The sequence below is a fragment of the Triturus cristatus genome, chromosome 8 (genome assembly GCF_964204655.1).
Source record: "Triturus cristatus chromosome 8, aTriCri1.1, whole genome shotgun sequence".
In the NCBI taxonomy this organism is placed as follows: Eukaryota; Metazoa; Chordata; class Amphibia; order Caudata; family Salamandridae; genus Triturus; species Triturus cristatus.
The window spans coordinates 353,304,077-353,331,130 of record NC_140591.1 but is presented as its reverse complement, the minus strand read 5'-3'; the positions used below and the strand labels follow the sequence as shown (position 1 = coordinate 353,331,130).

Below are 27,054 nucleotides of genomic sequence, written 5' to 3'. Positions count from 1 at the left end.
CACCAAAAAGTAATGGGTGGAAAGGTTTGTTCCATCACTTTTTAACTGCTGTGAATTCCTCTGCATAGTCTCAGGAAGAAGACCACTTGCTGTTTCACAAAAGACGTGACCGATGTCTAAAGATATGCCAGCCCTAATGACGTGTGGTCTTTAAATTCCTTCTGGTGAGTCCTGCTAGAGCTAAAAGGTATCCACCAACAAAAAAGAACAGCCCTAAGCAGCCAATATTGTGGCACCTCCATGAGTCAGTCAAGAGATGCACTGACCTGAATTAAAAGGCACAGCAGACAATACGTGGTTCAACTTAGGCCACCTATGATCGCTGTAACTGAGTTTCAACTATCAGGTACTGGGACCACGTAATATTCCTCAAACAGGTCACTGTTATGGTGTACAGCGCTGCAATAGGCAGTCTTTTGCAAATGGGCACCAATATATCTGATCCACTACGTACGACAGACCATTCAGCAGGTTTTCTTTTTGGCTATCCACCTCTAGATGGAATTACAGTAATTTCCTGTTTGAACTGTAAAAGCCCTACCCCACTTCACTCTGACCTATCAATGAAACACGAAAACAGGAACCACACGAACTCTTTGGGTGAACCTCCTACCCCACTTTATGCAGAGGCGCTTAGCCGATGTTAAGCAATCAATTATACAAAAACCTTTGACAATCTTTCAAATGAGGCAAAGTAGTTGAGGTCATCTTGCTTAACGGGTGTCGAGGTGTATTAACGGCCTATAGAATGAGGTTTTACTTTAAACCGGACTTGAATCTGGAGAAGAGTGGGCTGCAGAGGCTTTTAATGGTATCTTACTTATTGCAGCTGTATTTTCTTGATGAGATGTTATTAGAAATGAAGTTCTGTGTCCCTCATGAGTGAGTGGGCAAGCTAAAGATTCAGACGAGAGCTGGCAGCTCTGGCGACAATCAATACAGAGTGTACATTAATATCAATTCTTCTTGTCAGGCCAGTACAGGGCAGCTACCATGTACTTTTTAATCCATTTTGATTTCTGAAGCAAACTCTGTAAACCTGTGCAGGCCTCTGAAGACCACAAAACTGATGAACAAAAAATGAGCAACAGGAAACAAAAGTTAAACTTCAACGAACAGGACTCAGAAAGAAGAGAGAGTGTGCGAGTCACAAAAAAGGAATTGCAGGAAGACAATTTGGTCCCTGCAGAATTAAAAGACTAAACTCAGAAGGCAGGATAGCTCACTTGGGAAGCCGAACCTTGAGTCAAAAACTAAGATGTCCATTACACAATAAGACTGTATAGGACTTGCAGGACGATACTCACTGTTTCTGCATCCACAAAGAGAGTAGGGCACTCTGAGCACAGTGTCAGCATCTGGGATGTGCTCACAAACTTTGACCCTATTCCGCGAAGGCTGTCACCGAGATACCCGGCTGCATCGCAGGTCAGGAAGCAGAATCTTTTCTGAATACTCTGGAAAATTAAAATAAAATAAAAACATTCACTTCTCAGGGATACTAGTTTCGCCCTAAAACATGCACACAAATTCTACAACATAAAAAAACCTGAACAAACCTGGAAGGAAAGGGGAAATGTAAGAGGCTATGATGCTAGTTATCATAAAAAGTTTAGCTTTTTACTAGATATAAGAAAGCGATAGTAAATGGAGGAAGGTTTCCTCATAGGCTTTCTAATGTGACAATTTTTTATTTACTGCTTGTGAGATCTCGGTCAGAGAAAGTGAGAGAATTTGGTAGACGGAATTGAGGGGAACGTTTTCTCCTCTATGTGTGGTCTATAGTTTGTACTACAAACACCGTACTAGTACTCTTCAGAGTATTGGCACCCGAATGCTTATACTTTATATGTACCTTTTGGATTCCCTCCATGCAGAATGAGTTTTCTGGGAAGTACTGTGAATAGGTTACAGGAGTGAATGGTGTTTTTGAAAGGGAGAGTGACTGTTGGTCCCTTTGAATGGCAGAGCTAAAAACAGCCGAGTGGAAGCAGGATACTGGAGGGTGCATGTGTGAAAGAAGAACATGGCTGCCAGTGGGTACAGGGTAAGTGTGTAGTTGAGCGGGTGAAACGATGAGCGGTCCTGAAGTCTGCGTGACCCAGCATGCTTTGTGTGGACGACTCCACGCTGGGGTGCCTAAGCAAGAGTCTCCAGGTATGCCAACGTTTAACAGTTGTAGGGGTGCCCTCTTCTTCGGGTCTATCTGGAAGGACCCAATGGGTAGACTAAGAGAAGAACAGAAGGGAAACAGACCCAACCTGAGCAACTGCAGGGTACGCTACTGACACCCCTGTGGTGGCTGGTCCCCGCAACACACCAAAGGAGTGGAAGGGTCTATTGGCAAATCTGCAACTTGCACTGTAATCGGAGATCATAAAATTGAGACAATCAAGATCACCATTATAGTGGTACCCATCCCCGTAAGTGAGTCTGGATACAGTAAGTTCATTAATTCTTCCAGGATAGATGCTGGCCTCCTACCCGGCAGCAAAAACAAATGTAGGCCTGGCCAGATCCTGGTATAAAAGCCACAGCAGCTCAGATCTGGTTGTTTCCCTAAGCATGGATGGGTGGAGGCTAAAGCTCCTCTGTATAAACACAAAACATGCTATTGTCAGGCAGATGATTATCATCTGTCTCTTTACACCCCACAATGAGAGAAGTCACAGTAGACAAAGCAGGTAGAAGGGGCTGATAGTCTGGTAAGCCTAGCATTGTGGAATAACTCTGAGGCACAGAGGGTTGGCTCCGTCCTACTATCCATGAACCTTTATGGGTAGAGGTCACTAGGGCCCAGTGAATTTGTGATCCTCTACGTAGCTGTACACTGGAAGGCCACAGAAGGTTTGATCCCCCAATGCCCTTGTGGGGTTGTAACTCACACTTTTTTGTAAACTTCCTGTTAAGGGAGTTTGCACATATTAGCATCTGTGGTCACTTGGAGAGGGGGTGGGGAAGTAGACAGCCCCTAGGCTGCTAATATCAAGGAGGAAACAATAGAATGTATGGCCACCGGGAACAAAGCACTTAATGCACTCCACAATACTACCATCCACACCTTCAGTCACTCCCATGAGACCGGGGACATGCTTTGCCCCACTGCCCTTTTTCCACCTGGGAGAATCTGGAGGTAATGAAAGGCTACATGTGGATTATATACAGCTGTCGCTGCGGAATGTACTGCAACATCGTAAACGCAAAATTACACACATTCACAACAAAACGAAACAGCCTGGGCTCTCCGATGAACTGTAGCATTGTTTTAAAATTTATTTTTTGCATGCTTTGTGACTCTGCCAGAGGCCGCCTGAACAGAGGTTCTACGAGAATCAGAGCATTATTACTCTCCTACACTTTGTGAACTGGAGTACCTAAGCTTTGTTTTGAGATTCATGCACTTTGGAAAATAATGCCATATTTCTACAAATGATTTGGAGATAATGGCTGGACTGAATTTTTTAAAGGGAAGAGGAGGCATTAAGTGACGCCTCACTTTACTGATAGCACTGGGAACCTGTCCTTTAATGTGCTGCGATGAGACTGACTCTTGTCACAGTTCATGTTGTTTTCAAAACTATTTCAAAACCGGGAAAAATAATTTAGTATTTTGTATCACCACCAAAAATGGCAATAACCCTGTATATTATTTTTTTGCTAATTTATTGCGTCCATGTTTCACAATGCACTGCCCTTGGCAGGTTCTAAAGATCAGGCAGGGATTTCAAACATTAAATGTAGGAAGAAGAAACAGGTACTGCAACACAAGCACACACTGGGTGAAAGCACCCTTCTAAGAGGTTTGACTCTAAAGTATGGTTCTGAAGGAGAGCACGGAAGAAAGTCGGGGTACAAGGAAGAGACGTGAAGTCAGCATGGGGATCAGAAACCCAAGAGCAGCATGGTGCATTTATTCTAGCTAGAGATATGTTGATGCTACTTTGTGGGACTTCTTTTGCTGCTTACTAATCTTACTGGCATTGTCATAGTAGAGCCGAGCAATAGGTGTGCAACTGTTTATGGAAAGAATCCTAAGTAGTTGGCATTTTGGATTAATGCACAGTATTTTGTGGTCCACTGCAAAGATCAGCTCAAAGGTAAAGAGCTGGTCTTGGGCCACAAAGGAGGAAGAGAGGCAGTGGAAGGCAGAGACGAGTATCCTTGTGCTGAAAGGATCTCATGAAGTTTTGAGAGAGCAAGGCAACAACTGTGAAAGCAGAACAACTCTAAACGTTACACCAGCCTAAGCCATTCAAGAACATGGTGTCCCACTAAACTATGAGGGAAGGAAACCAACAGCGTGGATTACACCTTGGTTTTGCAAGGTATTAGTGCGACAATTAAGAAAGATTACACCTATCTAAGCCATTGTTCTAGGCACAGACATTTTTTTTATCAGAAAGCTACTTTGGCATTTCATGCGATTGTGACTTCTGGTGACCCACCATAAACCTTGAAGCTAAGAGGGTGAGGGGGTTATTTCTTAGGATCCAGCAAGTTACTTTGTCCTTGAAAGACAGCCCTAAAACTAAGGGACGATGAAACGTGACAGAAGGGAGCTAGAGAAAAATACCGAACATGAGATGCAAGTCTAGTAATTTATGGCAAATTCAGAAAAAGAAATCCATTAAAAAAGAAAAAGATTTTGAATAGGAAGTGGTTTACCTAAATAAATATTAATAAATGTTCTAAATGTATAATTTTTACTTTCAATAACTCTAGTAATGAAAGAACAGAGGTGTGGATTTTGCATTCCTTCTAGCAATATGCATCTAGGTTGTTGCCTGAATAGTTAATAAATATGTGTGTATTTTAGCGGCGGCTCCTCGATGGGAGCGGAGGAGCACCGGCCCCCCTCCCCATCCCCCCTCTCCCCAACACTGCTGCAGAAAACTGGAAAAATAAAATAGTAATAAAAGGTTTTCATTACCATTTTATTTTTCCAGCTTTATGCCGAACGGAGAGGGCAGAGCGGGGCCAGTGTGTCATTGCTGCTGATTTGCAGCAATGACTAGTGGCCCCTTCAGTATGAACTGGGCATGTCGGTTAGGCTGGCTACCTTGCTATAGCCAAACAGCCCTGCCCAATTCAACCTCTCCAACCCGGCTGTCATAGAAAGCCGGGTTGGAGAGCAGGCACAGGCCTTCAGTGCTCTTTGGAGCGCTGAAGCAGCTTGCTCCAGCCAATCCAGGCACTTCTCTCATGCAGCATGAGAGCAGTATCTGGAATGGATAAGGAGCTGCGATACCTAGCGCTAAAAGTAGTCTTGAGCCGGCCGGAGAACACAGAGGACGTGCTGCAGGATAATATGGTAAGTTAAACTTTTTTATTTTTTATTTTTAAATGCAAATAATTGTATGTTGTTGATTTTTTTTTATGTTGTCTCACCATTTTTGTGGGTCACCCACTGCCACTGGTGTATTTAGCTGCATAGAAGCAGCGCACAGTGCAGTCGTGCTGGGATGCTGGAAGGAGGGAAGTAGGTTTGAAGGCTCCTCTGCAGTGATGACTGCAATGCCGACTTGCAAGCTGCAGCACCTCTGACTCTCTTTACGTTAAGCTAAATGATGCCAAAGTGGGTTTAAGATCTCCATTGCAGTAGGTCGTGATAAATTGCTGCATGTTGCAAGAATACTATGAACACAAGATAATTATCAATGCAGAATGGTCCACGGCAAAGTCAGCCAAGAGGTGCAGATGGACCAGTGCTGCCTACCCACCAAAATGTGAATGGACAGCACCGATTACAGGACATTTATGGACTATATTTCTGTGCTGTGGAGGAGTTGGACACCTGTGTGGCAGTCATCAAATAGACTGTATTGTTGAAGTTAAAGAGTTATCTTAATTCGCAGCATTTTGCATTGGGAAGGTATGTTCAAAGCAGAGGAGAACTTGATGACATCTATAGGAATGAGGACAGCACTTCATTACCAGGATAATCATGGGCTGTTCAAGGGAGGTGGGAAGTGTGCTGTATGCCAGGGATGCAATGATAAATGGGTAGGTGTGATAGCAGGGCCGAGGTGGCAGCTTGTGTCTAAGGCAAAGTTCAGTGTCAATTCTACTACATTTCATGGAGGGGGAAAAGGTAATTGCTGGCTAAATTATCCGGGGAGGAAAAGCAGCAGGAGAACAAATCTTTGGGCCAGTCGTAGACCCTGAGGATAGTGGGTGACCCGGGGGCTTTATGTGGGCTGGAGAAATTTAACACTTGTATGTGTTTTGTGGATAAGATGTTGAGAGCCCAGTTTATCCATCTCCACTAGCAAGCAGATTCAGTGACCTTTTGTGCTGCTGGGGACCACAATCTTTAGGCAAACAGTGGATATGTCCAAATATTCTTCCACTAGTGAAGCAAAGACGGTTCTCGACCGCAGAATACATTTCTCTCCAAAACTGATCAAAGGGAGCTCTTTTGCATGTTTAAAAATGTGGACGCTGATAATCAGCTTCACTTTATTATTGTTAGCACAAATAACATCTCAAACATACACATTGTTGGACTAGTAATAAATGTCACTCTGCAGTTTAGGAAGCAAGCCCGGGACTGGAACAATCTCAGGAAATGCTCAGGGTCTTGCTATTTTTAATCATTAAAGTATCTGGACTGCATTAAGCACATTCAAACAAAAGGCATCTACATAGCTCTGCAAGTTTCCCATTCTTTGAGGAACTGCTCCTTGGCTCAGTGTGCGAACGGGCTTGCTTGCACGTACTTTCCCAGAAAGGGCAAGTGTGGCATTTAAATCTTGGGATGACCAGTGGTAGACGATAGTGATCAACACAAAAACTGCCTAGTAACCACCTGCTAGTCAAAGACCTGAAGAAATTGTCTCACGTACGCGGAGCATTGACATTCTATAATGTTAATAATAAGGATGAATAAAGCGAGGGCATATTATCAAATCTCCTTACTTTTCACCGCATAATTGCAATCCTATCAAGTGTGACTGTACAATAGTCTACCCGGGCAGATCTGGGATTCCTTGCACTCCTTTTCTACACTGTTTATTTTTACCGGATCCATAAGATCTCGGAGTGGATCATCGCCTGCCACAGCGAGCATAGGGAATTGGACTGAGAATATAAAAGAAAAAAATACCAACACAATAAAGGGCCTGCAGATCTAATCACAGCTGCCAACATACAACAAACTATAAAAATGCACATCTATCCCTCACACTTCCTCATACACCGCATCCACAAGCGCTGCGTCCCACAACACAATAACCACATGCCAGTGGGTACCACTTTCAAAGCAAAGACAACACACTTCCAGCCACACATCTGCACAGTTTAGCATACTATCCATGCAGATAAATGATTCAGCTTTCCACCAAGGGGAAAGTGCTCCATAGATGCTACAATACAATACTCTGATGCAGCAGGCGTGTGCAGCTACATGATGAACGTCATGGCTGGAATTACTTTATGCAAGAGCTGAAATGACGATACCAACAGCTCGTTGTGTGCACTATATATTGTGCATTATAAACACACAGCTTTTCGCATAAGAACAGATGCAAACTCACCTGTCAAAAGAGAGGGCATGAAAAGAAAACTAACAGCTTCTGATATGTTGCTAGCAATATCTTACGTTGCACTGTCTCCAAATGTGGATTTCTAGTTATTGGTGGCTTGGCAGCTACTAAGGGCATGGAGCAATGTATCCCAATATCAAGATCTAGAGTACCAACTTATTTTTGAAGGAGAGGTACTGGGTCTTCTCCTCGGTTTTGACAGGCTTTTATTTCTATATTCTGTTCTAAATTGCTCCCCTTTTTTGTACCAGTTAAAATGTTTTCTGTGGGAAAATCTCTAGCAAGGGACTCTTATTTCAGGGCTATAGGTCATGCCTGTCAGACTCAGGACCAAACTGAAGCTGGAGTTAACGACTCGCCACTTTCAAGCCACTGGTCTGGGCACAGAGTGAGCTGCACTCGGAGGTTGATCATCCCACTGAGGACAATGCTTTCCCATCCTTCAGGGATTTCGACATCCATGAGCTGCTGGAGCCACAAGTAAAGGGGCCACTGCTAAGTCTTTACGCATGTCGGACAACGTTGCAGACATTATCCATATCATACATATCCGTCATGGCCATCCACCATTGTTTCTAAAGTTGAATATGCATAAAATTCTAATAAAATATGAAAATGTGAATTAGTATAGTATAATAAAGACCTAAACAAAAGGAAGCAGCTTCAAGGGTCTCTGTGGCACCATATATACTTAAGGAGGCTTCTGTCCTGTGGCACCAACAACAAAGCCTTCTCAATATGTATGGAATTATCTATCACTAACTGTAAACTATGAAAAGATGTTCAAGTTCAGTTCTGAAACTATTAAATCATACTTCAATAACTATGGAAATTCTTTTAGTTCTGAGAAAATGTTCTAATACGAGAACCCAGGAACTCTACTCTCCAGACCTGTCATGGCGAATGTATGACGTTACATCGCATACTTTCACTATGCATGGCTTTACAATGCCGTCGCTACAACGACCGCGTTGCTACCACGCGTGCCATTACATCGCAAGTCGTTTCAACGACTTGCTCGATGGGGCGCGTTGGACTTAGGAATAGTATTAATTACTATTCCTATTCCAGTTTGCGCAACAGCAAGGAAGGTGTTGAATTTAAAATCCAAGACGTTCCCTGGTGTTGCACGCCCCCTACAGCAAGTCGTTGATACGACTTGCGATGTAATGGCATCCGTGGTAACAACCCGGTCCTTGTTACGACCGCTTTGTAAAGCAATCACGTTGTGGAAACAGCGTTGTAAGCGCTTTTTCCCGTCATGGCACGTTGACTACACCCAATGCTTACTACTCGCCTGCTATGATAGTGTTTTTGATTTGCAGATTTGACATTGAGGTGGTCCGCCCCTCCCCCCCCAAACTGGGGAGTTACCACATCCAGTATTGGCCTCAATTATGCTGTTTGATCAATATGTCTCTTCTTTCTGATCATTTGTAAAGTGCTCTGATTCCCTCATTAGTCATGTTTGAGTTATATCAAGCTTTTTAAATTAATAAATAAAACAGTAAATACTTTTGACTGTCATTTCAAAGGCATTGGCTTACCTTAAAGAGGGAGGAGAAGACATGAAATGTATAGACTGCACAAGAGCCATCGGAGTCCGACATGAGCTGGTTTATGTGGCTGCGCCAGGCTTCTTCTGCATCGTCACAGGCGGCTGGCTGAAATGCAGCGATGATGGCCGAAAAGAAGGGCGAGGGAGGCGGTGAGGCGCTCCGGTCACTTTCTGCAAAGCTGAAAAACATACACAGTATCATGATCCTACTATATAGGAACACACACATCACAGTGTAAAGATATATGCCAAGTGCTGCAAATAACTACGTAAAACAAGGTTATGCGTGTGTGGTACAGGACTGGAATGGGAGATGGATTAGAACGTGGTGTGTGCAGGTGATTGTTCGACCATCACACTGAGGGAGGTCTCCCAGCAGCACCACCCCAGTTTTATCTGTTTCCAATTGCAGTCAGCTCTGCGTCATCTAGTCGGAAACCGCAGTGAAACAGCCACGAAAGCTGCTGCGTGCCAGGCCAGTGTTCCCATCCAGCCTTAAGATAAGCTGGGCAAGGGGCGGATTAAGTCGTTTGACGAGCTACGGACGGAATATGCGCTGGAGGGCATGGAATATTTCCGGTATGCGCAGGTGCGCCATGCGCTGCGGTCGGTCCTCGTTGAGGGGGAAAAGGTGCCTGAGTCCTCTCCGTTGGAGGACCGGATCCTGGACGGCCATATGCCGGAGAGCACAATCTCCCTAATCTACAAAAAGCTTGTGAACGTCCGGACCGACCTCCTCCTGGGGGTGCGGGATCAGTGGACTAGGGACGGCCTTGAGCTGGACGATGAGGATTGGCAATACGCCGTCTCCTCTCCTAAGGAGGTCGCGATCCCCGCCAGACTACGGCTGGTCCAGCTTAAGATACTGCACAGAGTTTACGTCACTGGGCCCCGGCTGGTCCATATGGGTTTTTCCGAGGATGGGCTATGTAAGAGGGGCTGCGGGATGGTGGGCACCTTTCTACATATCATATGGGAGTGTGGTGTGATTGCGGACTTTTGGAAGCGGATTCACGTTGTGATGCAGGAGGTCACGGGTATTGTACTGCACCCAGAGGCGCGGCGCTGTCTTTTGAATGTGTGGGGTCCTACAGATTATGACGCAGCGCAGACTCAATGGGCGACCCTAGGCAATATGGTGGCTAAGCGAGATATAGCACGACTGTGGGGCTCTCATAGCCCGCCCACCCTGGATGCGTGGAAGGACAACATGGACTGGAGTATGTTTCGGGAGAAAACGGTGTATAGTGCACGGGGGAGGCCTAAGAAATGGCATAAGGTATGGGGAAGTTGGAACCAATATAGGGGGGGCATATGTCTGCCTCCTGCCATTGAACCACCAGAGGAGCAACTTTCCCCCTAGCCTCACTTCCGACTTGGGTCTTGCTGATGCACCTCCGTTAGAATGTTAGCGCCTCTGCTTCTCCCTCATCCTCCCGATCGGTGGCTTTGATTTGATGTTGGAAATGGGGCCGCGCCCCCGTTGGGAACTGGCACGAACTTGTGGTGTATTCTGCCTTGCTTGTTGTGTTTATTGTAGGTAGTTTTCAAAAATGAAACCTTTGTCTTTATCCTGCATTGGAGCTATGGAGGACTTCATGTGTTGACTGATTAGCTGCCGAACCTCCGGGATGTCGGCTGAATAGCTGTGTATCTGACTTATACGAATAAAGGTTTAAAAAAAAAAAAAAAAAAAAAAAAAGTGAAAAAAAAAAAAAAAAAAAAAGATAAGCTGGGTACTGCTGGAATAGTGCATACTAGATATATTAACTGAATTAGACTGTATGCGTCTGGTCAGAGGGACCAGCCAGCTGTAGATTGAATAGAGCAGGGGGGCTAAATTATGCAGAAAGAAAAGGCAAGTTATGCTGCGTAATGTGGCACAAAGCAGTGCTACTTTGCTACCTTGCATTTTTACACATTAACACTGTAAGGACAAAGGTCTCAACTCATTAAGGTCAGTTTAATACCTAAATACAGAAATCTGCAACTGAAAGGTGGTCTCCCTCTGCAAGACAAAAGGCCTGTCACTGCGCAACAACATGAGTTGTTGCGTTTTTAGTAATATTTGATCCGATTGACCTAGAAACAAATATTTTGTTAAAATCTGCAAGTTATGAATAAGATGATGGAATATGTGGCTTATCTATAATAATTTGGAAAATGCTGCTGCTGCAGAATTGCAGTTCCAGTGACTAGGATGTCATCGGTCTGTGTGTTTGCACTAATAACCATTACACAGCACTTAGTAATATTTGTCTATCACTACTCGAAAGAAGCCCCATTTTGTCAACCTTAGAATTGGGAAACATTCTGATAAAACTTGCACTGCTTCAAACCTATGCCTTGCAGGTTAGAGGCAACTGTTTGAGGAAGGCGCATAACTCTCGGAGCTTTATTGCCTGGACGGTAACTTGTAACCTGCAGGTCACACAAGGATCCCTGCAACAAAAGCATTGACCCACTGAGCAATCTCGCAACAAACACAAATCGGTGAACTCTGCCCTCGGCTGCACGAACAGATTGCCCCCGCAAGTCCATTTAACGCCTGCGTTACCTTTGCAGCATTATACCCCAAAACTTGCTCCATACACCCAGACCTCTGCTGCATGAGCCTTAACCCAGAGAGCTATCTTAAAACGACCAATGTGGTAAGGCGGAACAGTTTTACAATCACATTGCACAGTTCATCAAAAAAAGATGCTGCACTTCATGACTCCGCCCTCTTTCAGGCTTGCCAACCATGAACCTCATTTAATGGATTCTTAGAAAAGTGATTTTGACTTTCCAGCAGTCTTTGGTGGCATGGGCACATATACTTCTCATGTCTCCATAGCTGATGTAACACCATTTAGGGCACATCTAACCCAGCTGTATGAGGTGTGCAGAGACAGCCATGATGCAGAGGCAGCCATGATGCAAAGCCGCCGAGGACAACTCTCTTATGCTTACGAGTTGACAGTCGGGTGGAGATGGAAGGAACCAGAAGCAACTGTTTCCCCTTTCTTCGAGGGGGGTTAACCTATCTTAATAGAAACCCCAAGGCTGCATCATGTTAACGAACATTAATTGGTGGTACCAACAAAAGCTAGCAACATGTAAAAGATGAGTAGCCAGGCTGCTTTAATCACAGGGTTTCCAATTAGCAACTTTTTGTTAACAAGTGCATCGCTTGGCTGCCTCTATATAACTCACTGGACTCTTGCACCAGGCAGCGGCTGCTGGAAGCCAGCCTTCAAAGGCCCCAGGGGCCTACTAGAGAACATGCGCACGTGGTGGAGGGCACAGATGTGCTGGTGTCTAAGGTCCCTGCTCTGCAGTCTGGAGACACAGTGTTCCAGTGAACTTCGTGGCAAGTATTTATTTTCTAAAAATTCTACATATTGTACTACCTTCTCCTCTAGGCATCGCTCTGAGGTGTATTCCCTTTAAAAAGTGCATTCACAGGACGCGGGTTTTCTTCTCACAAAGGCCGGAAGTCCACGGGTGTCAGAAGTAGAAAGCACAGATCACGAGAGAGCTGCTGGTCTGCTTGGCAGACATCCCAAACGATCTCTATCCAGGGGCATTGATACAGCGGTGCAGTGACATCAAGGCCCAGAGGTGGCCTGCGCCAGGTGGCTGGCTGCCTGGGGCCTGTCACTGTTTACACTGGAGGAGAGAGGGGGGTCTATGGCAGGGTGAGGAGCTGGGCACAATTAAGAAAATAATACAAGGGAAAAAATAATAAAGAAATAATGGGGAGGACGGAGAGATGGTGTGGCATAGAATGAAGAGGTGCCGAGAGCAAGGGATGAGGAGGATGGAGAGATGGTGTGGGCATAGAATGGAGAGGTGGAGAGATGAAGGGTTATAAGAGGAGGAGGATGGAGAGATGCAGATGTTGGACGGGAAATGCATGCCAGGATTTAGGCAAGAATGAAGCAACAGCTGAGATTGCAGCGAGGGAGTCAAAGCGGGTGAAGCGATACAGGGAACAATGTGGAGGTAAAGGAGAGAAAGATGGAGAAGATCAGAGATATGCAGGAAAGAACAGAGACAGATGCAAGAGCAAATGAAAGGGTCGAGAGTAAGAGGTAATAAGGAAAAGAGAGGAGAGTTGAGACGTACAAGGAATTATGGAAGGGTACAAGGGAGTGATGGAGAGGGGAGAGAAAACTATGGTGGAGTGGGACTAGCAGGAGAAACTAGGAAGGCAAGAGAATGGGGAGAAAAAACATAATTGAAAGATAGAGGAAATAATGGCTATGGGGAGAGAAGCAGAGAGTTAAAGGGGAGAATGGAAGAAGGGTGAAAGATGGAAAATAGCGAGTTACAGAGGCAGGTGAAAGTGGAGATATACAAGCAAATATTTAGAGCTTTATAGAGAGTGGTACCGGGGGAACATGAGCATAGAGACACGGAGGGAGTGGACGATAGTGAGAGGTATAAATAGACCACGCTGAAATGAGAAAATGGGGATGGAGAGGCAATGAAGAGAGAAAAGGGTTGGCGAGTTTAGGCACTGATTCCAGGGTAGAGAGTAGGGTATAGATGCAGGAATAGGTGCATCACTATCACTGGTGCACCAGGAATCAATGACAGCTGTGCCGGGAGGTGTGCAGGCCTCATGGCTGTTTAGGTCTCGCCTGACCCAGCACATGCGCTGGTCTGGCGAGACTTATTGAGAGGGCTCCAAAAAGTGTTACCAGGCCAGCCTAGAGCCACAGTGCATGTGCGCGGGTGCGCACGCCGTGCTTTACCGCGATTACTTTCAGTTTCACGGCCTCTTTGATGTTTGATCGTGATCACTTTCGAGGCCGCACGGCCGCTTGGCATAGCCAATAGGTCTCGCTTTTGGGACCTTATAAGTATTTAGTTATGCAACTGTTGCATGGCTAAACACTTATAAGGTCCCAAAGGTGAGATCTATTGTCTATGCCAATGCTTGTTTTAACTAGCAACCACTCGGGTAGGGGGCCCATTTTCCTAAATTGCATTAGGGCCATGGCACCCTCGCAACTCCACTGTTTTTATGTTAGTTTACTTTCAGGCCAATAGCAAAACATATCTCCAAATGGTGGAAATCTATTTCACAGTAGATTCTGCTGCAAAGGTTGAGCGTGAAGTACCAACTTACAAATATATTATTTTTAAGTGTGTTCGTCACCTTTGTTTTTGGAAACACAAAAAGCCTCATATTTAAATGTCTGCAGATTTGGGATTGCCCATAAATCAGTAAAGAAGGTAAAAAGAAAAAACACGATTATAATGTCTTATTCATTTAGCGTTTGAAGCCACAGTCTTGGAGCCATAAATTGTCACGTATACGGGGTGTCAACATTATCCAGCACATTCATGTGCATTTTATTGACCTCAGAACTATCAGGACACCTCAGAGTTGTAGCAGATGCATTATTCCCTTCAGCTACTGGGCTTGAAGAGTGTGCTATTGACTGCTTTGTAGTCAATGCAGGCTGCAAGCAACCAGCCTGCACTCGGTTGGTGATTGCCTGTTAACTCGTTAGAAATTTGTCGCCAGTGTAAAGAAGCATGTGAACACTCCAAAAACACAGAAAGAAATTCTACTGGGAACTGTGAAATTGTTATTTCTATTAACCTTCTATCAACTCTGTTAACTCTTTCTTCAGCCGTGTTTTTCGGCTCAAACTAACAAATGCCTGAAGGAGGTGCTCGTTTCTGACTCGTTTGGCCCTTCTCGCGCATCTTGGCTCCCAAAAGAATGCATTTACTAGCTTCCTCAGCCAAAAATATTTACATTCTTGTTACAACTGAAGGTCAACTTCTTCATTTCTCATGAGCTCAGTCTTGGACACCTGCATGCTCCCTTTGTTTAGTTGCACCAAGTGATGTCCACTGCGGAAGTGTATACAAAATTCTATAAATGTGTGTCCTGCCTTTAAGCATTGAGCAAACTTCACTCCCAGCTTTTTAGTGGAACTCCTGCCAGCTGAATCAGTGGTTCACAGGCTGTTTATTTTTCTCTAGTTAATAAAGGTAGCGTATGATTAGATTTTCTTACATAGAACAGTGTAGCCGATTAAGAGGTGTCCTCAAACTGTTTGCAGTTGCCATTCCCAGAACTTTCTCACAATAGAATTCCCAGCATACATGAAGATTTCATTCGAAACCTTACATTTCCTCTAGACAAAGTTAAGGTCCAACACATTGTTTCCCGGATCGTGTGAGATCACCAGGGAAAGAGTGCTTGTAAAAGTAGGATGCCGAGTCTTCAATCTATAACCTATGAGCAGCTGGTGATACAAAATAGAAAGCCATTTGGCTCCCATGCCGTTTTCGATGTAAGTTAGGTGGGTCGAGGGTGTTATGCAAAAGGTGCGTTTCTTTCATGTTTGGGGCGCATTCAGTTGAGGAAGCAATTGCGTTTGAGGCTTTCCGTATAAGCACAAGGCTGGGCAACATAGGATGGCAGATCGATAAAGGTGGTCCATTTTTCCTAGATAAAGCTTTAGGCCTATCGATTTGGTAGTTCTGTAGGCTAAAAAGTCAGCTTTGAACAAGTATAATGTTTGCCTCTTGTATGAATGTAAAATGTCAATAATCCTACCTAATTAGGAGGGAAAATCTGGATTCTTTGAAGGCTTTGAAGGCAACTGTGATCTTTTCTTTGGTTAGACTGACATTTGATGGCAAGTGGATAGACAACTGTGTATTTGGGAGTTTGTTAAGACTTATAATGCCAATTTATTACAGATATTGTGTTTTTTATACCAGGTTTGGATGGAGAGTAGGCTGCCATGAAGTATTCAAACCAGGTCTGGTTGATAAGTGGCTCTGAGTGTTCTGAGGAAAGAGCTACGGTGGATCTTAGTCATGAAAAGGCTTAGGAAGTTGACAATGTTTTGGGATATTTTGTCCAAAATGATCCTTTGACTACAGATTAAACTCTTAATCCTACCCCAGCATAAGAAGATAATCTAGTGTGTACAGTTAAATGTGTTGATTTGAGTTATTTCGTGTTGTGAGCAAGCAATTGAAGAGTAAAGGTAAAAAGCTCACTACCATACCCTTAAAATAATCCAGCAATTCTTTTACACACATGATGCTACCTCAACTGCATGTGTAACTCTTCGGGATATTTGTGTTGCAGCTGAGATGATCTCGTTGAGCCCGCCAGTGCATTATGAATTATTTTCTACACTTGCTTTTGCTATTTACCCTGCTTCCAGGCAGGCCTGTACTAATAAACCTGAATACTTGATGTTTAATCAGAAGCGCTAAGGAAAACTGCAATGCAATTTTGAGCTACAGTAACCGGAACACATTAGGACCACATTAGTGACTAACACCTGATTAATATTATGTAAAATGCCTTCAAGAGATAGCGCTGCCAAGCTCTTGTATGATTTTCTTTGGTGAGACAACATCATGTGGGTATTAGGATACATAGACTAAATTAACAGATCTGAAGAAAAAGTTACTTACCTTCGGTAACAATACATCTGTAGGAGACATATATTAGTTATAGATGCCTTACCTTAGAATTACCCCCAGGCGTCAGACTGGATCTGGAGAATTTTTCTTTAGCAGTACCCCTGCGCATCGGTAGGTGACACTGGTCGACTTACAGTTCGTCGTTGGCATTGTGATCGCTGGAATGACATTGCGGTATCTACAATGATGCCATCCCTGAGCACTGACGTCAGTTCTTTACAGGACATTCCACGCCAAAAGTGCAGAGCCATGCAAGTCACTGACCACTGGTGCACAAAACTAGGGCCCTGAAAGGGAGTCCCTTACTCTAGAAGTCAGTTCACAGAACGGGGAGGATGGATGGGGCGGTAAGGAATCTATAACTAATATATGTCTCTTACAGATATATTGTTACCGAAGGTAAGTAACTTGTTCATCTGAAAGAGACTATTAGTTATAGATGCCTTACCTTAGAATAGATGCCCCAATACCAACCCCAGAGGTGGGTCTGCGAACTAAGTTCACACCAGAAAGTCCTGGAGAGCTGAACGGCCAAAGAAGCCGTCTCTCCGGACTGGACTACCCAGGCAGTAATGCTTAGTTAACGTGTGCAGTGTTGCCCACGTGGCTGCCTGACAGATGTCACCGAGGGGGGACTCCACGTCCCAAAGCAGTAGTGGCTGCCGTCGCCCTGGTGGAATGGGCGCGCAGACCTACCGGAGGCTCCTTTTTCGCCACGAAGTAGCAGATCTTAATGACCCATCGAGAGATGGTCCGTTTTTGCACAGCTCGATCTTTCTTGGCGCCCACATAGCCAACAAAGAGTTGATCGTTCACCGGGAATTGTTTTGTGCAATCCAAATAAAAAGATAATGCATGTTTTGGATACAGACGGTGGAGTCTCTCCTCCTTGGAAGGGTGCAGGCGGGAAGAAGGTGGGCAAAGTGTTGGTCTGTCCTATGCAGAAAAAGGTAACCACTTTGGAAAGAAAAGAAGGTCTAGTTCGAAGGACAACCTTGTCCGGATGAACAGCAAGGAAAGGAGGTTTAGAAAAAAGAACCTGAAGCTCACTCACCCTGCTAGCAGAGGTGATGGCAACCAGAAAAGAAGTCTTTAAGGTCAAGAGTCTGAGAGGACAATTATGTAGCGGCTCGAAAGGAGCACACATAAGGTAAGTTAAGACCAGATTCAAGTCCCACTGGGGAATTATGAAAGGAATAGGAGGAAAGAGGCGAGTAATGCCCTTAAGAAATCTATTTACAATAGGGGACTTGAAAAGAGAAGGCTGATCAGGAAAGCAAAGAAAGGCAAAAATGGCGGAAAGATAGCCTTTAAGGGTGCCCAGAGAAGAGCCCTACTGGGCCAAAGAAAGAATGAAGAGGAGAATCTCTGAAAGAGGGGCAGAAAGGGGATAAACAGCCTTTGCTGTGCATCATGTCACAAATTTGTTCCATCTACAGGCGTATACCGTTTTAGTGGAGGGACGCCTGGCTGCAAAGATGACATTACAACCTTTGGGAGGAAGATCAAAAGCTGTCAACTGTTGCCGCTCAATCTCCATGCAAGAAGGTGGAGGCTGGACAGGTTTGGGTGGAGGACTGTCCCCTGTTGCTGCGACAGAAGATCCTCCCGAAGAGGCAGTCTGATCGGAGGATCAATGGCCATGTTCAAGAGCTCGGGATACCAGACTCTTCGTGCCCAATCGAGAGCCACAAGAATGACTTGGGCCGGGTCATGCTTGATCATCTTCAGCACTCTGGGCTGAAGTGATATAGGCGGAAAGGCGTATAGAAGACCGCAATTCCACTTGCGATGAAAAGTGTCGCCGAGTGAGTGCCACCTTGGAAATTCCAACACACAGAACTGCTGACATTGCCCGTTCTCTTCGGTGGCGAACAGATCTAATCAAGACTCTCCCCACTGCTGAAAGAGACCTTGCACCACCTCTGAATGAAGACGCTCTTGCACCACCTCCGAGTGAAGACGCCATTCGTGATCCATCATGCACCAGCGCCTGAGTTCATCCGCCCTGGCGTTCAGGGTACCTGCCAGTTGTTGAACCACCAGGGACATGCCCTGATGTTCCAGCCACGTCCAGAGGCAGAGAGCCTCTTGACATATGGTCCACAACCCCACCCTGCCCTGTTTGTTGCAGTACCACATGGCGGTGGTGTTGTCTGTGAAAACCTGCACTACTCTTCCATTGACAGAAGGAAGGAATGCTTTTAGTGCAAGACGAATCACCCGGAGCTCCAGCAGGTTGATGTGGAGCCTGGACTCTGCTGGAGACCAGAGGCCTCTGATCTCCACCTCTCCCATGTGGCTGCCCAATCCCACAAGTGACGCATCTGTCACCACTGTGAAGTCTGGTTGGGGAAGGGAGAGAGATCTGCCGTTGACCCAATCCTGGTTCGTTACCCACCACTGCAAATAATGTGCAGTGCCCTCCGAGATATGGACGACATCGTAAAGATTCCCCTGATGGTGTGCCCATTGGAACTTCAGGTCCCACTGCAGAGCCCGCATATGCCACCTGACATGATCCACCAGCAGGATGCAGGAGGCCATGAGGCCCAGCACCTCAAGGTCAATTTCATTGAAACCTGGGACAGAGGCTGAAACATTGGTATCATAGCCCAAATATCCCAAGTTTGGCTGCTCAGGAGGATAAGCCTGAAACTGCGCTGTATCCAGAACTGCTCCCATGAAAAGGAGCTTGTGAGAGGGAATCAGGTGCGACTTCGGCCCATTGATAGTGAACCCCAGTAAACGCAGGAGGTCCGCCGTAGTCTGGAGGTGGGAGACGACTGGCTGTTAAAGGCGGGCTCACCCCAGGCTGTCGTCGAGATAATGGAAGACTGGAACCCCTGATCTGCGCAGATGAGCTGCGACCATCGCCATCACTTTCATGAACACCCGAGGGGCGCTGGTAAGCCCAAATGGGAGCACGGTAAACTGAAAATGCTCGTGGCCTACCGTGAACCGTAGGTAACGCCTGATGGGAATGTGGAAGTAAGCGTCCTGAAAGTCCAATGCTACCATCCAGTCTCCATGGTCGAGGGCAGAAAGGACCTGAGCCAATGTCAACAAAAGTGATGGTGGCATTGGGGAGGGGTAGCCTCGAAGGGGAGGGCGTAGCCCCTTTGGACTATCTGCAAAACCCGCCTGTCTGACGTGATGTTGTGCCAGTGAGGGAGGTGATGTCGGATCCTGTCGTCCACTGGCGGCCCTGAAAGGTTGGACTAAGAAGGCTTAGAGGCTGCTGCAGAGGGGGCACTGGTGGACTGGCCCGTCTGCTGGCCCCCAGACCCACAGAGTTTGGTCCCACGTCCCCGGCCACGCAGAGGCTGGGTAGTTTGTCCTGGGTGGAACGTGGTGGGGTACCCCTTCCGTAGCAACGAAAGGCAGACTGCACAGGACGAGAGGTGGCAGTGAGGTCGAAGGATCTGGCCGTAGCTCTAGAATCCTTGAAGCGCCCGAGCGCACTGTCCGCCTTGTCGCCAAACAGGCGACGGCCATCGAAGGGCATGTCCAAAAGAGTTGTTTGGACATCCCAGAAAAGCCAGTGGATCTCAGCCAGGCATAGCGCTGTAGGGCTACTGACATAGAAATCGTTCTACCCAGCGAGTCGGGGGTGTCCATCCCACATTGGATGGCGAACTTTGCTGCGTCTCTCCCCTCCGCGACCGCACGGGAGTGTGGGGCCCTGGCCTCCTCCAAGCACTGTTGTAGCACTTGCCCAACCGTGTCCCACACAGAGTGGGTGTTACGGTCCAAGAGACATGCAGTGTTCACCGACCACAGACCTAAGCGGGTGGAAGAAACTTCTTCCCAAGATGGTCTAGCTTCTTGGGTTCCTATATGGGGGAGCAGAAGGGAATGCGCCTTTGGATGTTGAGGCTTGGACCACCAAGCGCTTGGGGGAAGGGTGTTGGGAGAGGAAAATTGGGTCACCCAGGACCAGGCGGTGGCGTCGGGCAATCATCCTATCCACAGGAGCCCGTGTGCTGGGCCTGCACCAAGTGCCCAGAAGGATGTCTGTGAGGGCCTTATTGAATGGCAGCAGGGGCTCCAAAGAGGCCGCTGCCGGTTGAAGCAACGCAGTCAGGAGATTAGTTCTGACTGCCACCGTAGGAAGCTCAAGGCCCAAGGCATCAGCCGCCCTACGCAACACCACAGTATAGGAGGCTCCCTCCTCCGTGGCCACGTTAGGGAGAGAAAGCATGCCAAGGTCTGGGGAGGTATCCAGACCACTGACCTCACCAAACTCCTCTCTCCAGTCTGGCTCTTCAAGCTGGTCTGTCGCCACTCAGGGCAATACGGAATGCCAGAGTAGAACAGTGGTACAAAAGTACAGGTCGGCGCCTGTCTGGCTCCGTGTCCAGGTCGAGGCAGAATTCGATGCCGGCCGGGGACACAACCGGCGTTGGAAGTGGCGGAGGCGTTGTCAGAGGTATCGGTGCCGGAGGAGGCCTTGTGAGGTCGACCAGCATAGATCCAGATCCAGGCCTGGATCCCTGGGGGCCCTGGGGAGCAGAGGCCAGAGCTGCTGGCATCGAAGGCCTGGAGCCCCCAGCCGAGTCTGCTGGGCCCGAAGGTGTGCTGGCGGAGTCGGGCTGCCCAAAGATGGAGAGGAGAGCTTCGTAAAATGTACAAAGCTGGGCAGGTGATGCTCCGGCTCCCGGGAAAGGAGGGAAGCTTAGAGCCATCCCACCAGGCTCCGCGGGCAGAGCCATAGGACGACTACATTCAGCGTCCTGCGTCGGCCGAGAGAAGGCTAAGGGTGATGGTGCTTCTTCGCCTTCTTCTTGTGCTTCGTCTTACCAGAAGACGAAGACTTTGATGTGGAGTGACGGTGGTGACTCCGAGACCGGACCCACGACCTCCCTTTCAACCGGGACCTTGAGCGGCGAGGAGCTGACTGCCGGGCCTCCAGAAACTTTTGGGACCGCTCCCTCAAAGACTTCGGGTTCGAGGCCCGACAATCGGTGCACGACGTCGGGTCGTGGTCGGGCTCCAGGAACCAAATACACACGAGGTGCGGGTCCATGACTGACATCAACTTGTGACAAGAGTCACAAGGCTTGAAGTCGGTCTGACGATGGGACATCCCTACGTGCACCAGAAGTCGAACGACTCAAAACAGATGTCGACAAAAGTAGAAAAATCACTAGTCAAAAAATGACTAAGAGTACTGTTCTCTGTGGATCTTCGCTAGCTGGCACGGAAAAAGAAAGAACTGACATGTGCTCGCAGGGGCGGGGTCTAAGTAGATACCGCGACGTCATTCCAGCGATCACGGCGCCGACGACGAATGAGGAGTCGAACGACGCCACCTACCGACGTGCAGGGGTGCTGCTGAAGAAAATTTCTCTGTATCCAGTCTGACGCCTGGGGGTAATTCTAAGCTCAGGAATCTATAACTAATAGTCTCTTTCAGATATTTAAGTTTAGGATAGTTGTACTAACATTTTTTGTGATAAGTAATCAATTACCTTTTTTTCACATAATTCCTAAGCATTGTCTACAGTTTTGATATGTTAATCATACTGAACACAATTCACAGAAAAGTCGGACATTTATTTTATAATTCGCAGTTGCAAGTTCCCAGGAGTGCTCCTAGAATCCTTTAGTTAAGTAATTTTATGACCCTACAAAAAGCATGTTGAAATCTGTAAATGTATGGATGAATATAGACAAGGTTGCGGTGCAATTGCATTTTATTATTTTTTTCTCCACAGGGAAAGTAGTTTTCTCTGTGGAAAAAGCTCTTTGGAGAGTGTTTCCTCCCCATTCTCAGCCTCAAAACAGATTTACTTCTACCTTTAACACTAACTGTTTTCCAACAGAGGCTTTTTAACCTACCTTTGGTAGAAAATTTCCTCTCACAACAAGTATTGGCAAAGCCAATAGGTTTCACCTATGCAAGATCTTTCGGCTTTGTCAGTGTTTTTTTTTTTAATGTTATTACGTGGAGAGTGTTAATCATGTTGTTAGCATTTTTTGTTTTTATTAAAGCCATGTGCGGTATGTTTGAAAACAGCAAAGGGTTGGGGAGGGATCAAGCAAAATGAAGGGGGAGGGTGTATGTGGTAAACTAAGGACGGTGGAATGGGGCGGGCAGGGTTGGGGTAGAAAAATACGGGTGGGGGGAGGATGAAAAAACAGAGTGGGGGTGAGTTTCACACAACGGAGAACAGGAGGGGGTATGAAATACAACAGAATGGAGAAACAAAGGGCAGGAGGAGGAAAAAACCAACAGAGTGAGAGGAGGGTGGAGGTAACTAAGATAGAACTGAGGGCGGAAGGATGATGTAAAAGAACAGAGAAAGGGAGGTGGTTGATAAAGAATGAGAGTGGGAAGAGGGCTGGGGTGAAGGAAAGGGACTTCAAATATATACACTCTCTAAGAGTGCATGTTGAGAAAGAAAAAAAGTACCCGCAACGAAAGTAGTTGATGAGGACTTCAAAAGGAAGAGGTACTTGATCCATGCTCCACAGAAAACACAAACACACCAGGGAAGACAAAGGGAGACATGAAACTGAATGTAATAACCAATAAAAAGCAAAGAGATGAGAGTGAAAAGCAAGCCAACAAATGATAAATAATGAAAGCCGTTTTAAAAAAAAAACTATTATTTAAAAGAGATTTTGCAAGTACAGAGTAAGTGCTGTGTAGGCAAAAACTAAAGATGAATGTATGAGAAAATGATGTTTATGAATGCAAATCCAGCTTTAGAGAATACTAAGGGGCAGATTTATGAAGGCTCTGTGCCTGTGGATAGTCACTAAAAGTGACACAAACCAGTGTAAAATCTGGAAAAAAATGATTTACTTTTTCAAGCAAAACCTTTTTTTGTGCTGGAAAGCGGCTAAAAGTAACACAAGTAGTGCTCTGCGCTATTCCGTGCCAAGGGGGTGCTCCATGGGCGGTACGTGGGCGTTCTCAAGTTAGTAGCCATGGTTTTTGACGTAAAGCCCCATCTACTAGAAATGGTAGACCGAGCATTGCACCAAAAAGAGAATGCATTCTTGAGGCTGGTACAAAGTAGGAGAAAAGTCTTTTTTTTCTTCAAACCTTTCAATCTTTGGTTGTATGCTGCAGTTTACAGCACAAGTAAATAATGGGGAAATGCTTAAAGTACCTCTGAGCTATCCTTCCAGTACAAAATGTATGCTAAACATCACGCACACGTTTCATTATTGTGATAACACGTATGTGTAGCGTTAGGCAGCTTGAAAGCGCGCTAGTGCTGAGGGAGAGAGCACAGTAGCAGCGCCATATTGTTGTGTTTCGATTTAGATACCCGTATATAGGTTTCCCTGAATCATGTCCTTATATACTTATTTAGGCATAGAATCCCAGTCCTTATTTAGGCATTAGCCATGGTAACCAAATACAGGCAAGGTCACCTACATCAGTCCATCCCACGTCACGAGTTATTAGAAACCAGACCCTTAAGCCGAACGGGACTTTCCCTAGCTAGGATTATTGATTTCTCCAAGAACTCATATATTATGCATGAACTACTATTCCTTAGGGGTTCATCCATGACGTCTTCCTCTGCCCGACTATACGTTAATGCTAGCATTCCTAATAAATATGCCTTCCCTTACCATGGCAAACCACGGCACGACTCAGCACGACTTGACTGCACGGTTCGCCACGGCAAGGTCGGAAGAGACCATATCCCGGCCTGACGCACTGACCAGACGCTGTCATCCCTGCTCGCAGAGAATCCAGCTTTCAGTGTTCTGACTCCCTTCACCGGGTGTTAAGAGTTTGAGACCCGGATAGAGATTCCCACCTTGCTCATTCTAAAGTTTATGGAGCCGACTAGAACCTAGAGGGACTCTTGGCATACTAAACTTAGTATATACCATGCTATAGAAAACAGCACCTACTTCTTACCTCGTACTACACTTAGGTTAGGTACACTGGGGTAGGACTATTTTAGAAGTATCAGACGAGTATTCACTTTTTAGCCTGTGTTATTTATGTATGTATATATGATATATGTCATAGCTAAAAGACAATGCTATTGCAGTATTATTTCTTCTTACTGTTTGCGCTGTGCGTATTATATTTTGCTTACTGTCTAACAATTGTAACAGCTCATATCTCTTACACGAGAAACAAGACTGTTCAATAAACCCCTTTTATTGAAACGCCCGTCTATCTATTTCTGTGTAACTCTGAAGAAACTAAGCATGCACGATTGACTGAGTGAAACTGTTATCGATTGTTTCCACGATTATGAGAAGCATTCCAATTCTAAGGGAAACAAAGTTGTCATGTTTATGTGGTTATCAGAAACTATGCCCTTCTTGTTTATTCGAGAAGTTTCTAGTGCCCTCTGAGTTAGCTGGCACACACAAGTAATAAGGTTTAATGTACTCGATAGGAGCATACTGACCTTAGTCCTATGCAAAAACTATAGTGTATATTATTCCGCGCACAGCCTAGAAGGGAAATAGGAACTACACTACAATATCTTAGTAGATATGACACTGTCCTGCTCTGTCCGTCTCACACACCACGGCACGGCAACTTTGGTTTCTGCCCTTCATTGTATGAAATATTAGTAAACACGCCCCACAACAGGTTCACAATTTTAAACGGAGCCATTTAGGTAACTGAGTTTAACAACGTGCAAATGGCTTTGTCAATGACGCCCACGGTTTGTCAAATAATTGCATCTGTCGATTGTTGCTTCTTAAAAGTAAGTATTCTCTGTTCTATCACCTTTTGTAAAGCGTTGTGGTCCACATGCATGCCTTAACATACCCCACCCGAGGGCGCCGGATCAGACACACTGCACGTGTACACCACAGCTCTGCCTGCAGGCCTCCGCCTCAAAGCTGAACAATTGGGTCCTGTTTTGACACCCCGGTGCACACTCCTGGCAGACTGGCTCCTGGCGCTTGAAGGGGCGGGTGGTTGCTCTTTTGGCCGGAGTGCTAAAAAGAACTGGTTCAGTGCCAGCCTTTCACTCAGAAGTTGCCTCCAAAGAGTTGCAAAGTGACGCTGTGGCAATGTCCCTTCCACTTCCTCCCTTGAGAAACCGCAGGGCCACCCTTCCCTTCTCCAGTGCTAACCCGTTCAGCGGTGCGAGTTACCAGTGTTCTCTGCGAGGTGTTGTAACAAGAGAGGCGAGCTAAACAGGCCTCACCCAGTGCGGAGGAAACGTCCTGGGCACACCCCGTCGCCACCACTTACTTCCTACACACATTTAAAACCTTCTCGTAGATGGGTTGCTGGGCTTTAGTGATGGTTTCTTCTGGAAATGAAATATTCATGGCTGGAGGTGATGCCCACGACAAATTCTATTTTATTTAGCGCACAAAACCAGTTTAGTCACTTCTAAGCACTGTAAATATAAGGTATAACTATCACCCAGTGCAACTGTGCTCAATTTATCTACTTCAGAAGGATAGATAGAAGGCTGAGTTTTCGGAGTGTATTTTTTTTTTAAACCTATTTTTATTTCACAGTTGCTCAGCATACAAGATTAGATGCATACATGGAAATCATGATCAGTAATAGAGAATGTGCAACACACCACCTTTGGAATATCTGTTAAAATCATGTACAACCCGGACTCATTATCATATAAGTGGCACCTCTCCGCACGGGTCAAGGCACCACTCAGACTTTATTTTTAACATGCCTGGAACCTCTCCAAGGCGTCCCCCAATTGGCCCCTATACTTCCCCCATAGGCCCCATAGCTTTTCCCACTTTCTTGGGCATCCAATAGACCACCCTTCCACTTTCGAGATCTGCCTCTCCATCTGCCACTTTAGGGGGTTTGCCCGCACCCCATGCCCTCGCTATAGAGCTGGCTGAGTTTAGATCCAAATGTGGTACCATATCAGATGTCAGCGGCGAGGAGTTAACTATCCAGCCCATCTTACGAGCTCGGAGAAACAGCACACCGCGCGGTTAGTAGTATCATCACTTAAAATGATAGGACTCCCGATTCCACAATTCTTTCTATAATGACTATCGATATGAAATGCAAGACATGGCACTGCTGCAAGTAATAATCCATGAACATGGTTCTATGGCTTGACGGGTCATAGGTATGCGACTGACCTCTTGTAGTGGGGTAAACATGTCTCCTTATTTCCCAAAGATGCTACGCAACTTGGTGAATAGACTCGGTTTTCACATTTTGCTGATGAACCCCCTCTATTTAAGACTCCTTTATAAAGGCTGGAAATGCCATGAATTGTTTTTTTAGTGATCTGCAATCTTTCGAGAAACAGTAACCCGGAAAACTGAGCTGATGCAAATGTAATTGCAGAACACCACCACATGGCTGCGCTTTTAAATCTAGCATGTTCTGCCCAATGTTCTTCCAATAAAAGTGCACCAGCACAATGCCTTACATTCAAAGATTTGAAAAGAAGGACAATTTGGGCCAGGAAGGGGACAGGTTTGAACTTATGGAAATACGTTATGAGGTAGGTCAAAGAAGAAACAGAAAAAAAGAAAACCTGCCATTTAAGTGCT

At 45.9% G+C, this 27,054-nt stretch overlaps 1 protein-coding gene across 6 annotated transcripts in view; it reads right to left on the bottom strand.

Annotated features, from left to right (window-relative positions):
• The window catches only part of FRY (FRY microtubule binding protein), a 657,235-nt gene that overhangs the window by 48,848 nt on the left and 581,333 nt on the right, over positions 1-27,054 (bottom strand). For all 6 annotated transcript variants that reach the window (XM_085621668.1, XM_085621669.1, XM_085621670.1 and 3 more), the window contains exons 55-56: positions 9,092-9,281; positions 1,308-1,457 (exon numbers count right to left, since the gene is read on the bottom strand). In XM_085621668.1, coding sequence (XP_085477794.1) covers positions 1,308-1,457; positions 9,092-9,281 — 340 coding nt within the window. The remainder of the gene's footprint in view (positions 1-1,307; positions 1,458-9,091; positions 9,282-27,054) is intronic.